The following is a 13,255-nucleotide window of genomic DNA, read 5'->3' on the forward strand; positions in this document are numbered from 1 at the left end:
CATGCCTGTAGTCCCAGCTACTCAGGAGGCTGAGGTGGGAAGATCCCTTGAGCCCAGAAGTTGGAGGCTGCAGCGAGCCATGATTGTGCCACTGCACTGGGTGATAGTGAGACCCTGTCTCAAAAAACAAAACAAGAATAAATGTTTCTTAATATTTTATTCTTTAGAGAAATAAATTGCATCTTGCCAGTTTCCTTAATATCCTGTTGTTCCTCACTGTTCTTATCAATACACAGACATTGCTTTTCCTTTCATTTTCCAAGTGTAAACCTTTTCCTGTTGCTTTTTGCTGCTGGTTAGCAAGTCTAAATGCTGAGCATTTGTTCTGGCTGAAGCTGTGCTTGGTACATTGGCCCAGTTTCAAAGGTTTTTCTTATTGTATGTGGTGCAATTGGTTCTCTGGAATGTGTGCGTTAGAAGTTCAGTGACTGGGAGGGACTCTTCCTTTTGGAATGGTAAATCCTGTCCTGTGTTCCAAGCTGTCCTATAGAATGTACCTCATTCAGTTTGGTGTATGTTTGGGATTATCTGGTGCTTAAATTAAGTAACAGTATATTAACTTAGTACATTTGATCTCTTATGGGCTGTAGAAGTTAGTCGTTTCTTAAAACCAAATTTGCTCCTGAATAATTTGAGGGAAGAGTTGCCTTTTAAAATCACCTTGGGGACGTTTCAGCAGTCTCTTCTTGAGGCAAGATGAATTTGGGAATAATTTGTTTTTCTTGTTTTCTGTGTGGGACTTGAAAATTTGATGTTTTAATCAGTTTAGAGAATGTTCTTCATAACTGCCTGGTTTTTTTAAAAATGTATTATTAAATGGTTAACTTCAAAATGTATTTAAAAAAACTATTGAGTCTCTGGATCTGTATGTAGAGTTAGATGTGCAAAGTCTCACTCAACCAATATTCCTGTGACCTGATGGGTTAGTGCTGGGTAAGTAGGATCAAGAGGGAAGGGGTGACTGACCTGCAGCCACGTGCATTCTTCCTTGGGATGGGTGCGGGGAGTCAGATGATGACGGAACAGATGAGTGAGTAGGCAGGATCATTTTAGATGGTGATTGAAAGGTGAAGTGCTGGAGACCACCTCTGGTGGCGGGGACTGGCTGAGGAGCCGATAGTCATAACCTGAGATATTAGTGGAGAGAGAGCCAGTCTTCCTCAGCTTTAGGCACAGAGCATGCAAACAGGGATTAGCAACGCACAGCTTGACCTGCTCCAGGCATGAAAAGGCAGCTAGTCTGGCTAGTATTCCAGGGAGGATAGGGGGAGGAAGGATGCTAGATCTCAGAAGTGTGCTGGGAATGGGGCCTTGTTGGCCAGGCTTCTGGATTTTAATTTTGAATGCTATAGCAAACCTGTGGAAGGCTTTCAGCAGTGGAAGGACCACTTAATTTGCCTTGCATTTAAAATTCTCTCTCTGGATCCTGTATTTTCTTGTGTTGTTCCCCATGGCGCATTTATAGCAGCATGGAGAGATTTGTTTATTGTCCACGTTTTCGTCCTAGAGGTAGCTTTCTAAAATTATTCTGAATCTGTTGATTTAAAACTAAATGTCTGTTTTCTCTAAGTGTTACCCAAACATAGTACCTTTTCTTTTACTGTAGTGCACTTGGGGTTTTCTGACTAATTAATAAGTATGGTAAACTGAAGAATAAAACATGTAACATTGACTGATCAACACATGGTGTTAGCTGAGGCAACTTTCTTGATCCATCTAGGAAAGGGTATTGTCAGCCTGCCTTCTAGGTTTGAGTCATTTGATGGGTAAAAGAATTTGGTAAAATCAGTTTTAGGTATCAGACAATGAGTCACATTTTCTCATTAGATAATAAATAGACTGGCAGAATTCAGCAGAATTCTGAATCGTTGGAAATTGAGTAATGCTTGAATATAATTATTTCAGTCAAAGATATGTATTAAGCATCACATTTACTAAGCACTGTGCTGGGTAAGGAACCCTTGGAATAGTCTGTGTCCTTAAGGAGAAGCTCACAGTCTAATAAGGAAAATCTGTAGGCACACATATATAAAGTCTGTCTAGTTTGGGTAAATATAAACATAGACAGCCTAGGTATCCCAGAAATGGAGGCAGGGATACTGAGGAAGACTTTTGAAAGGCAACAGTTAGAGACCAGGCAGGGAGAAGATCTGTGCTTCCCAGAGCCTCCCTGCTCTTTGTGCTTGAAGGGTAGAAAGTGAGGCAGAATGCAGGAAGGGTGCTCTTACCCGGGAGGGCTGAGGCTGGCAGGAGTACTGGTTGAAATACTCACCCAGGAGGCCTGGCATGGTGGCTCACATCTGTAATCCCAGCACTTTGGGAGGCAGAGGAGGGCAGATCACGAGGTCAGGAGATCGAGACCATCCTGGCTAACATGGTGAAACCCCATCTCTACTAAAAATAAAAAAAATTAGCTGGGTGTGGTGGCGGGCGCCTGTAGTCCCAGCTACTCAGGAGGCTGAGGCAGGAGAATGATGTGAACCCGAGAGATGGAGCTTGCAGTGAGCGGAGATTGCGCCACTGCACTCCAGCCTGGGCGACAGAGCAAGACTCCATCCCAAGGGGAAAAAAAAAACAACTCAGGAGCTTTAGTCCTGTAGGCACCAGGGCTCCCAGAAAGGTTTTAGGTAGGTGAATAACAAGATCCGATTTATGATTTTTAGAAAAATCAATGACGCAGCTTTGTGGAGATGGACAACCCAGAAAGAGGAGCCTCTCGGGGCCACATTCCAAGTGAGAAGTGAAGTCCATTTTATTTGAATGTTGGACGCTTCATAGATTTAATACCCAAAACGTTTTTTAAAAGTTGGGGAATGAATTAAAGGAAGAAAGCATTAAGAAAAAGACTTTAAGCTTGCTTGTCTACATTCTTAGTTTGTGACTGTAGGATTTTTAATTTTTGTGGCTGTCATGAGAGACTTTCACCAGCCTCATTATTTTGCAGGTATGGGATGTGGTCCTTCAGGATCAGTTGATAGTGTGACATGAGTGGCCTGGTAATGAGGCCAGCACTCTGGTTGATCCTAGTACAGACCAGAAGAGCAGGAGAAGAGCCAACACCTATCCACATTTCTGATTGGTGCCACATGAGCAGTGCCAACGAGGCACTGTGCAGCTGTGCTCACCAGGGTCCTTTACAACTAAAGGGGAGACATAAATAACTAGTCAGGTGACAGACTTTATCTCAGGTTAAAAAAATTGGTTTATCTCTGTTGCCATTGTGGAGGGTAATTTCTGTATACGTTGCTTGACTGCTGGTAAGCACTTGACATCAGTCTCAGGGACTGAATTTGCTGAAATTTGTCAGTAACATCAATATGCTGACATTGCATATAACATAAAGACATGTTTTATTAACCCCTAGCTATAGATTGCCAGATTTTTGAGGTGAGAAGTGATTTTTTTCACTGGTGTGGTTTGTGTAATTGTTCTATATACATGCTGGCCTTGCTCACTCAGTACTAGTTTTTTATTTTTAAAATATGTTTGGAAGATGAGAGGCTTGGTGTGCTGCACATGGGAATACATTAGCTCATCTGTCTCCTCTCCTGCCCTCATCCTACTTTTCTGTTGGAGCTATGTATGCCCAACCACACAGTTTTCCTTACTCTCCCTTAAAAACCAATTGATGAGGAAGACAAGTTCTTGTGTTTTTCTATCTGTAAGGTAAAAAAAATACCTCTCAAAATAGACTTATGAGGTCTATTAAGAGAAACAAAATGGGTTATATTAACTACCCCAGTTAAAAAACATCAGCTGCTGGTGTTTGAATGTTAGAACATATTCTCTAATATGGCAGCGAGTATCTGCTTTTTTTTTCTCTCTCTCCCCTCTTTCTTTTGAGATGGCTTCTTGCTCCATCGCTGAGGCTGGAGTGCAAGGTGTGACCTCGGCTTGCTGCAGCCTCTGCCTCTCAGGCACAAGTGATCCTCCCATCTCAGCTTCCCAAGTAGTTGGGACTACAGTAGTGTGCCACCATGCCCAGCTAATTTGAGATTCTGCTTTACGCAGATGGATCTAAAATTACTTGCTAACAATCTAAGACTGAGTTCAGAACCCAAAATCAGTTTTCAGAGCTTCTAATGAGAGTTACTGCAAAAATGATTAACACTCCAGTATTTCTTTATCCCCAATCTGATGTTGCTATAGTATATGAGGCTCTTTTAGTTTTTAATCAGAACTTTTATACAAATAATAAATGCTTTCTCGTTGTGAAAAGAATTTAAAAACAACGTTAACAAAATGCTCCCCAAACCACATCACCACTTAACCTTCTGCACCCTAATCCCATGCTGCTTGGTGGTAGGTTTTTTGTTTTTGTTTTGAGATGGAGTCTTGCTCTGTCACCCAGGCTGGAGTGCAGTGGCGCGTTCTTGGCTCACTGCAACCTCCACCTCCTGGGTTCAAGCAGTTCTCCTGAGTCAGCCTTCCGAGTAGCTGGGATTACAGGCACCCACCACCACACCTGGCCAATGTTTTGTCTTTTTAGTGGAGACGGGTTTCACCATGTTCGCCAGGCTAGTCTTGAACTCCTGACCTCAAGTGATCTGCCCGCGTCGGCCTCCCAAAGTGCTGAGATTACAGGCATGAACCACTGCTCTCGGCCCTGCTTGGTAGGTTTTTGTGAAATGTAACCTTTCAGACCTTTGCTGCATATTAATAGGCATACAGAAGTACCTGGCAAGTTCATTTTGAAAGGTAAATTAACATGTCTGTCCTTAGAATTGATGTGACTTTTTAGTCACGTTTGCCCAAGTGTAGGGTCTTTCTCAATTTAAAACTTGCAGGATGCATATTTAAGATATGCAAAATATCTTACTGGCTCTGAGTCCTGGAGAGTGTTTATGATGGGTACCAAGAATGTAAATTTCATTGTCATGTATCACCCTCCTAGAGAATGGCCAGAAGTTATGTGGGCAGTGTTTTCAAGGTTGATTTAATTTTGCAAAATGGGGTCACATAAAACTTCAAAAAATAAATACTATAATAAATTATAATAAGACTGAGCCTTCTGTGGCAAACAGAAGTGAGTAGCATAGAGTGCTAATGCATTGAGATAATCCCCTGGGGGCTCTTCCAGGAAAACAACTGACATCGTACTATTTTGTCATTGTACTTGGCTGATATTTTTAATATGAAATCAGATTGTAAGACTTCATTTTAGGATTAAGTCTCTGATTACTTTCTTTATAAATTTTAAGAACGTTATTCATGTTAGTTATTGAGAGTGAAAACTCTGGGACGATTTAGCCGAGTGATTTTTATTATGAGAAAGTCTCTTACAAATTCTTTCACGTAGATGGAGAGATGAAAAAAATCTCCCTTCTTTGAAGCAACATTTTATCCTGCCTTCAGACGTGGAGCCACTTTGATTTCTCATGTTTAAATTGTATTTGGAAGTCAAACTAATATTGTGCTTGGAGGTATGTTGATGTTTTTTCATAAAGCCAATGTGTGAAAAATGTTTCCCGCATGTTAAATGGTAGGAATAGGGGAATGTGGAAACAAAAGGCCAAAAGATGGACTTAGAAAGTTGAGCTGTGGCTTTTAAAATAAAAAAGTCTCTTACATGGTGTGGAAGGACCCTAGCATCCTGTCTTTTTTGCCTCCCTGTTTGTGACAGATCTCTATCTTACCATCGTCTAAGCTGGGATTGCCCAACTTTTGTGTTTGTTGCTCTATCCTTTGTACATTCAAATCAGAATGGCATAGTGCTTCTAAACAGTAATAAGACTTAATCCTTTCCAGAGTTAATGTACACTGTTGATTTTAGGATTTTCCCTTTCCTTCCTGCCAGATGTCTCCATGCTTATGAAGATAAATATATAGGAGAAATCACACTCTGTCATCCAAGAGAGAGTTAAAAATTTAAACTCGAATTGTAGAGAGTTGGTGACATCTATCAGAGGAAGGCCTATGTGAAGTGACCAGTCAAGGGTGATAAATGGGTAGTCAGCTGTGCACAGCCAGCCCTGTGGGCCGTGAGTTGCCATGGAAGCACCGAATGGCATTCAGCAATCCCGCATGACTAACCTAGTTTAGCAGCAGGGCCCATGGGCTCCAGCCTGGGAGAAGGTGCTTACAGCCAGATGATACCAGAGCCAACACACTGCCCCACGTCTCATGCCCAACTTGGGCCTTTCTGTTACTATCTTTTCCTCATCCACATATGCTATTTCCTTTTTTAGTGTGAAGGAAAGAGAAAAAGGAATCACTCTCACTAATCCTTACAGAGTTGTGATTTCTTACATTTTACCACAATATTTTAAACACATACATCCCTACCCCCAAGAAGCATTTGAAAAGTCAGAGTAAATGTGCCCTGACAGGCCCCAGCGTGGGGGTGACTAAATGACTGTACTGAGGGGCTGAACAGGCAGCTCTGAATTCCTCGGGATTTTCACCACCTTTCCGAAAGTGGGAGCATTCTGGCACGTTTTAGCTTTCCAAAGCTTCATTCAAGCTCTTGTGCTGAGTCAGTGGATTCGGTCGGTGAAACATCTGTGGCACAGTCCCGCTCTCATGGCTCGAGTGTTTATGTTCTGCAGGTGAGTTTTCACATGTGACTGATCTCACCAGGCACTAGACACTGAAGCCTGTGGTTCTCCCCATTTCTAGTTCACTTAACTAAAATAAAAATGTGGAGGAGGTGGCTTGATGGATTCTGTAGAGATCTTTTGATACATCAGGTTGAACCTCAAAGATGGTGGACAGTAGTATATGATCTGAAGGCAAGAACTTGGCTACTGCAAGGAGAATTATTTCCCTATTTAAATAGATTTTTGTAGACTTCCAGTAGAACTCATGGTGTCTGTGGAGTGGTCAGACTTTGCATCCTCCTTCCCAGGGGCATGTCAGAGGTTCTGAAACAAGAATTGTAACACAGTTTTTATATTTATTTATTTATTTATTTTTGAGATGGAGTCTCGCTCTGTAGCCCAGGTTGAAGTGCAGTGGCACGATCTCGGCTCACTGCAGCCAAGATCTAGCGATTCTCCTGCCTCAGCCTCCCAAGTAGCTGGGATTACAAGCACGTGCCACTACGCCCAGCTAATTTTTGTATTTTTAGTAGAGACAGGGTTTTGCCATGTGGGCCAGGCTGGTCTCAAACCCCTGACCTCAGGTGATCCTCCCACCTCGGCCTCCCAAAGTGCTGGGATTACAGATGTGAGCCACGGTGACCGGCCCACAGTTTTTATAACTGAAAGAGCAGCTTCATGCCGTTGGCCATCCTCTCAAAGGGGTCCTCTGTTAGGTCTTTCCTCAACGACAGGCCTGTGTGGAGCAGTTTAACCAAACATCAATTTTGTGGCTCTGAGATGACCCTGCTGGCAGTGATAATACTAAATTGTTGATGTGTACCTTTTTGAGACTAAGGAAATATGAGTGGTTATAAGTTAGCACACTTTAGCACACCTTCTTTGTCTTCACTGCCCTATTTAACGCAGCCTGACAGCTTTGCTAGCAGAACTGTGGCTTAGAGTGTAAGCTTTCTTGCCAGGCATTGGTGAATGTTCAGGTCTACCATTTGTGAGCAAGTCAATCCCCTCACCCTTTTTTTTTTAATTGAGACAGAGTTTCACACTTGTTGCCCAGGCTGGAATACAGTGGCGCAATCTTGGCTCACAGCAACAACCTCTGCCTTCCAGGTTCAAATGATTCTCCTGCCTCAGCCTCCCTAGTAGCTGGGATTACAGGCGCCTGCCACCACACCCAGCTAATTTTTTGTATTTTTAGTAGAGACGGGGTTTCACTATGTTGGCCAGGCTGGTCTCGAGCTCCCAACCTCAGGCGATCCACCCTCCTCAGCCCCTCAACGTGCTGGGATTACAGGCATGAGCCACCATGCCCTGCTTTTTTTTTTGAGATGGAGTCTCGTTTTGTTACCTAGGCTGGAGTGCAGTGGCACGATCTCAGCTCAGTGCAACCTCTACCTCCCGGGTTCAAGTGATTCTCCTGCTCAGCCTCCCAAGTAGCTGGGATTACAGGTGTGCGCCACCACGCCCAGCTAATATTTTGTATTTTTAGTAGCCACAGGGTTTCACCACATTGGCCAAGCTGGTCTCAAACTCCTGACCTCAAGTGATCTGCCCACCTTGGCCTCCCAAATTGCTGGGATGACAGACGTGAGCCACCCACCTGGCCGCAAAGTCAATCTCTGAGCTAGCTTTCTTTCACTTGGAAAATGGGGTTAATAATCCCACTCTCACAGGGTTGTTGTGAAAATTAAATAGAAAACTGATGCGACAGTGCCAAAATCAGTGTTGACTAACATGTTAAGTGATGCCATTCCTTGGCCAGGCTGCTGCTGCTATCATTGCTTTTGTATTTTGGTGAGCCCCAAAAAGTATGCGCTGTCTTTTACTCCTGGAGATCCCTTGGAAACTTGTTCAACATACAAGCCTCGGGTTCCATGTCAGGCCTACTGCCTCAGAAACTGTAGGTCTCTGTGTTCTGTGTTTTGACAAGCCCTCCAGCTGACTGACTCAGGTTTGAGAACCTCTTAGCTAATGCAAAAAAATCAGCTAAGAAGAACTTGTAACTCACTATATTCTATTTGGAACAGTGGGAAAGAATGGCCAGGCTGATGTTGGGATGAGTTTTTCCTTAACACAGGACTGGAGAAAAAAAAAAGCCACCTTTATTAAAGTGACAGTTAACTTATAGTTATTGAAAGGTGATTATTGACAGCTGGGTGTGGTGGCTCACGCCTGTAATCCCAACACTTTGGGAGACTGAGGTGGGTGGATCACTTGAGGTCAGGAGTTCGAGACCCGTGTGGCCAACTTGGTGAAACCCTGTCTCTACTAAAAATACAAAAATTAGCCAGGCGTGGTGTCGGGTGCATCTAATGCTATCTACTCGGGAAGCTGAGATAGGAGAATCGCTTGAACTCAGGAGGCAGAGGTTGCAGTGAGCTGAGATCACTGCACTCCAGCCAGGGCGACAGAGCGAGGCTCCATCTGGGGGAAAAAAAAAAAAAAAAGTTACTACAGAGTTTGTGAATCATGTAGGGCATTTGCCGCTTCCTAAAATTCCCTCATTAAAAAATTTTCCCATCTGCCCCTTCCTTGCTTACACCTTGGTTTAAACAGTGATGTGTATGGGCTGAACAAAGGTTTACTCATGGTATGAATAGTGGGTTTATTTTTAAAATTTCATATTCCTTTATCTCAAAATGGAACCAAGGAAAAGAAAATATTCACAAAAGATTTGCCTGGGAGCTTTTAACAGATCATTCCCTAAGCCATTGCAAATTTGCAACAAGAAACCAGAAAGCTATTTAATGTGACTGGCAAAACAATTTAGTTGCAAGGAGAAAGGAGGCAACCCAGAGCAGGGGCTCAAAGCCTACCTCTACTCTGTGAACTTCCTGCCTCTTAGGTCTTCCTCTGCCCTGCCCAGGAGCTTTCGTGAGTTCCACCCAAGAGGGAGCTGTTGGACAGTGTGGGAAGAGCAAGTGTCTTTCACAAAGCCTGGACCTCATAAAACTCATCCTACCAGTGATATCCATGATGTCTTTTTTCACCTCATTACTTATAGGGCTTTTAGTTGAAGGGTGATGGTGAATCATAAAAAGAAAATTTGTCTCAAAATAGGTGTAGAATTACATGTCTGCCAATGAAATCTTAATGTGGGTTTTTAAAATTTTTTTCAACACTGATGAAGTAAAACCTTAATTAACTAGAATCCTTAATAGGATTTCCTCCCTGTGGGAGACTTCTTGATTTTAGAATCACATAGTAATAAACCAGTGTTAGGAATTCTGTGAAAGAATGGCTTAATTGTGTTCTTCTGGTTATTTCTGTAGCAGTTTTCAATACTTTGGAATGAAAATCTGGAAGTATGGGAGAAACCCAACTGATGCTGAAATAAGGCTAATACAAGGCTGAGTTGATTGATTTAAAAATATTTTAGTAACGTAACTTTGTTAAAGGAAAATTGAGTGTGTGGAATTGATGAGAAAATTGAGGACTCTGAGCAGCCTGTTAGTTGAGGTGTAACTGTTCACACCCTCCCTTTTGGATCCTGGACTGAGAATTGCCATTTGGAGTTCCCTTCTCTGAGACAAAGGTAGCATTTATTTAGAAGGGGCAGAGCTCTGCCCTGTGAAGCGGAGCCTAAGGCTGTGAACACTGACTGGCTATAGGGGCTCTGCTGTTGTAAGTGGCATATCAGAGAGGGGAGAACTCCCTTAGTGGTGAGAATAGCCAAGCAGACAAGCACATGCCCATGGTAAGCTTCCCCCACCCACTCACCCATAGGCCTGTCTTGACTGCTGCAAGGTGCATGCACTGGATAGTTTGGGAGAAGAGAAGCTTAGATGCTCAGAGGTTGGTTGCCTGCTTAGCTCCTCCCTGCAAACTGGCTCAAAGTGGCTATAAAACAAGTTTGAAGGAAAAAGTGATTTCGTAATCAACCTGCTTACTTGGCTTCTATGGTTATATGCTAATGGCATATGATCTTTTGAACCAACAAGAGGAATTACCAAAATGATAAAATAATTGAAAGGAATTGAGTGTCATCAAGTCCAGTGTGCTACTGCCAACCAGAAGTAAGTTTAACTGTCTGAAATAGGTGAGACTCAGACTTCATTACAGAAGATTCCATGACCAGTTTCTGGTTCAGCAGCAGCTTCTTTTCAGTATTTTGACTGGCATAAATTATTAACTTTGTGATTTTAAGAGTTCTTTTAAAATCTGATATTGCAATATCCATCATCTAGGAAAAGTTTTTGATACACACAGGTCTAAGAAGATAATTTTTTCTTTCTTTCTTTTTTTTTTTTTTTTGAGACAGAGTCTCGCGCTGTTGCCCTGGCTGGAGTACAATGGTACGATCTCAGCTCACTGCAGCTTCCGCCTCCTGGGTTCAAGCAATTCTCTTGCCTCAGCCCCTCAAGTAGCTGGCACTACAGGTGCCCGCCACCACACTCAGCTAATTTTTGTATTTTTAGTAGAGACAGGGTTTCACCATGTTGGCCAGGATGGTCTCGATCTCTTGACCTCGTGATCCACCGGCCTCGGCCTCCCAAAGTGCTGGGATTACAGGCGTGAGCCACTGCGCCTGGCCTACAGAGATGATAATTACCACATTGTAGTGAATTCAGTCAGGCAGCTAATTTCTCTCCGTGCATCCTACTCCCATAGATTAAAAGGCTATAGAAATACCAGATTACTTTTTAGATGATTTTTAAAAATAATTTTTGCATGTGTCTTCCAGAGTTAAATCTTTTTTAAATAGTTGTAAGTTTATAAAAATATGTAAGTATAGTGGCTGTTTTTTAATCTAAAAGTATTTAATGATTAGCTTCTGTGCAGAGTACCATGCTTTAGCACCAAGAGAGGTGCTAGATTTGGGAGGTTCGTTTCTGGTGGAGTTCACATGCTAGGGGAGAAGGGAGGAGGAGAGAGAACTAATTGATGTGTTAGGTAAGTACATACTTGGTGGATTTGAGGAAGCCTTTAGAGTGAGTGACATTTGAATCATTCCAGAGATTTGCCGGAAGCTGAAAATTAAGGATGGGGGTGTGTGGTGGAGAGAGAAGCAGTGGAAATTTGTGGCTGGAATGAAAGCATCAAAGTCTAGGATATCACTGAGGAATGGGGAGTAGTCAGGTGTGACTGGAATATAGAGGTAGTTTGTAAGAGAGTCATACTTCCTAGGGAAGCTGGCTCTGGAAGAATTGGTTGTCTTTCAGTAAAGAGAGCCTGGTGGAAATTAGAGCAAGAGGGTGCCTTACAGGGTATGTTCGGGGGATGGACATGACTGACTGACTGTCGAGTAGAATGCATGTGGCAGGCCTGCAAGGGGACAGTAGATAATTTCTAGAGAGTAGATCTGCGTCAGATTACGGGGGAATTTTAATGCCAAAGGAAGAATTTGGAGTTTATTCTGCAGTAGTAAAGAGCCGTCAAATGCTTGTTATTTTAAAATATGGACAGTGACATGAGAACCAGGGCCTTAAATCGGGTTTCTTTTCATGAGAAGGCTGAATTAAAGGGATAAGATGTGGGGGAGGCAGGGAGACCAGTAGGCTCTTGTCAGAGGAAATAAGAGAAGTCAGAAGAGGGCAAAGAGGCCAGGAAAGGGGGTGGGGAAGGGTGTCTGACATCAGGGCTAGAATTTCCGAAGGTATCGACCGACAGCCTTAACTAGACAATCAAATATTTTCCTGTTTGTTCAGACGGCATTGGGAGAAAACATTCAGTAGATTCCCTAGGAGCAAGTCTATGAAGACAGAAGTCATTTTATAGTTCTTATTTCACTTTTTAATCATACATTGCATGTGAGGGCTGGGAAGTGGCCCATGGTGCTGACAATGAGGCAGGCCCACTTTTGGTTTATCTGTTGACTAAAACTGCACTACTTTTGGTCTCCATCTCTGATTTGTTTCTCTGTGAATGCCGTTTAACCCCTTTGGTGCCAGGGCTGATGATTTAGGATACATTTTTATGTGTTTTAAGTAGGGCAGTCAGATTATAAAGCGTTCTCCGTCGGTAGAGCTGACATCTATAATTGGATTTTGTCATCCTTGACATTTGAAATGAGAAATAAAAAATCATTTTTTGTGGGGTTTACATGCCAAGACACTCCCAGTAGAGTAGGCTGAGAAAGTAAATGCTGTTTTGGGTGCCTGGTAATCTTTTAATTATGAAATAAGCCTTTTGATTTTAATCTTTCAAAATGTACGCTACTGATCCAGGAAAACAGCCTTTCTAAAGTTCACATCCTGCTGACTCCTGCAGATGAAAAGCTTCCACCTCTACCCCATATTTTGCAAGCTGAAAATAAAAATATCATTAATCTTGTCTCAGTTCCACTGCTGCCTATAAAACGCTGTTCAGTTTGGAACCAGGCCGAGCCATGATGGAGACCATGGCCCAGAGTGAATGCTTGGGTTTTGGGAGCCAGGACCCCAGGCTGGAGGGTCACAGCCAAGTGACTGAGGCCTCAGCCTAAGGCTGGGTTAAGGAACTTAGGCTTTCTTTAAATCACAGCTGTTATCATTGCTTCTTCCCAGACCTGTCCTCGCCTCCCTTCTTGCATGTATGTATGCATGGCAAAACTTGGAGACTGATAAATTTTATTGTTTTCATTCTTTTGTGGCATCTGAAACAGTTTGTACAATGACGACAGAAACCTGCTTCGAATTAGAGAGAAGGAAAGACGCAACCAGGAAGCCCACCAAGAGAAAGAGGCATTTCCTGAAAAGATTCCCCTTTTTGGAGAGCCCTACAAGGTATTTACTGAA

At 42.8% G+C, this 13,255-nt stretch overlaps 1 protein-coding gene across 8 annotated transcripts in view; it reads left to right on the top strand.

Annotated features, from left to right (window-relative positions):
• The window catches only part of AFF1 (ALF transcription elongation factor 1), a 204,386-nt gene that overhangs the window by 96,848 nt on the left and 94,283 nt on the right, over nt 1-13,255 (top strand). For 6 of the 8 annotated variants that reach the window (XM_024245831.3, XM_024245833.3, XM_063723827.1 and 3 more), the window contains one exon: nt 13,123-13,243. The exons of the other annotated variants lie outside the window; for them this stretch is intronic. In XM_024245831.3, the coding sequence (XP_024101599.2) occupies nt 13,123-13,243 (121 nt within the window). The remainder of the gene's footprint in view (nt 1-13,122; nt 13,244-13,255) is intronic. 8 annotated transcript variants of the gene reach the window in all.

This window comes from Pongo abelii, chromosome 3, assembly GCF_028885655.2.
Source record: "Pongo abelii isolate AG06213 chromosome 3, NHGRI_mPonAbe1-v2.0_pri, whole genome shotgun sequence".
NCBI lineage: Eukaryota > Metazoa > Chordata > Mammalia > Primates > Hominidae > Pongo > Pongo abelii.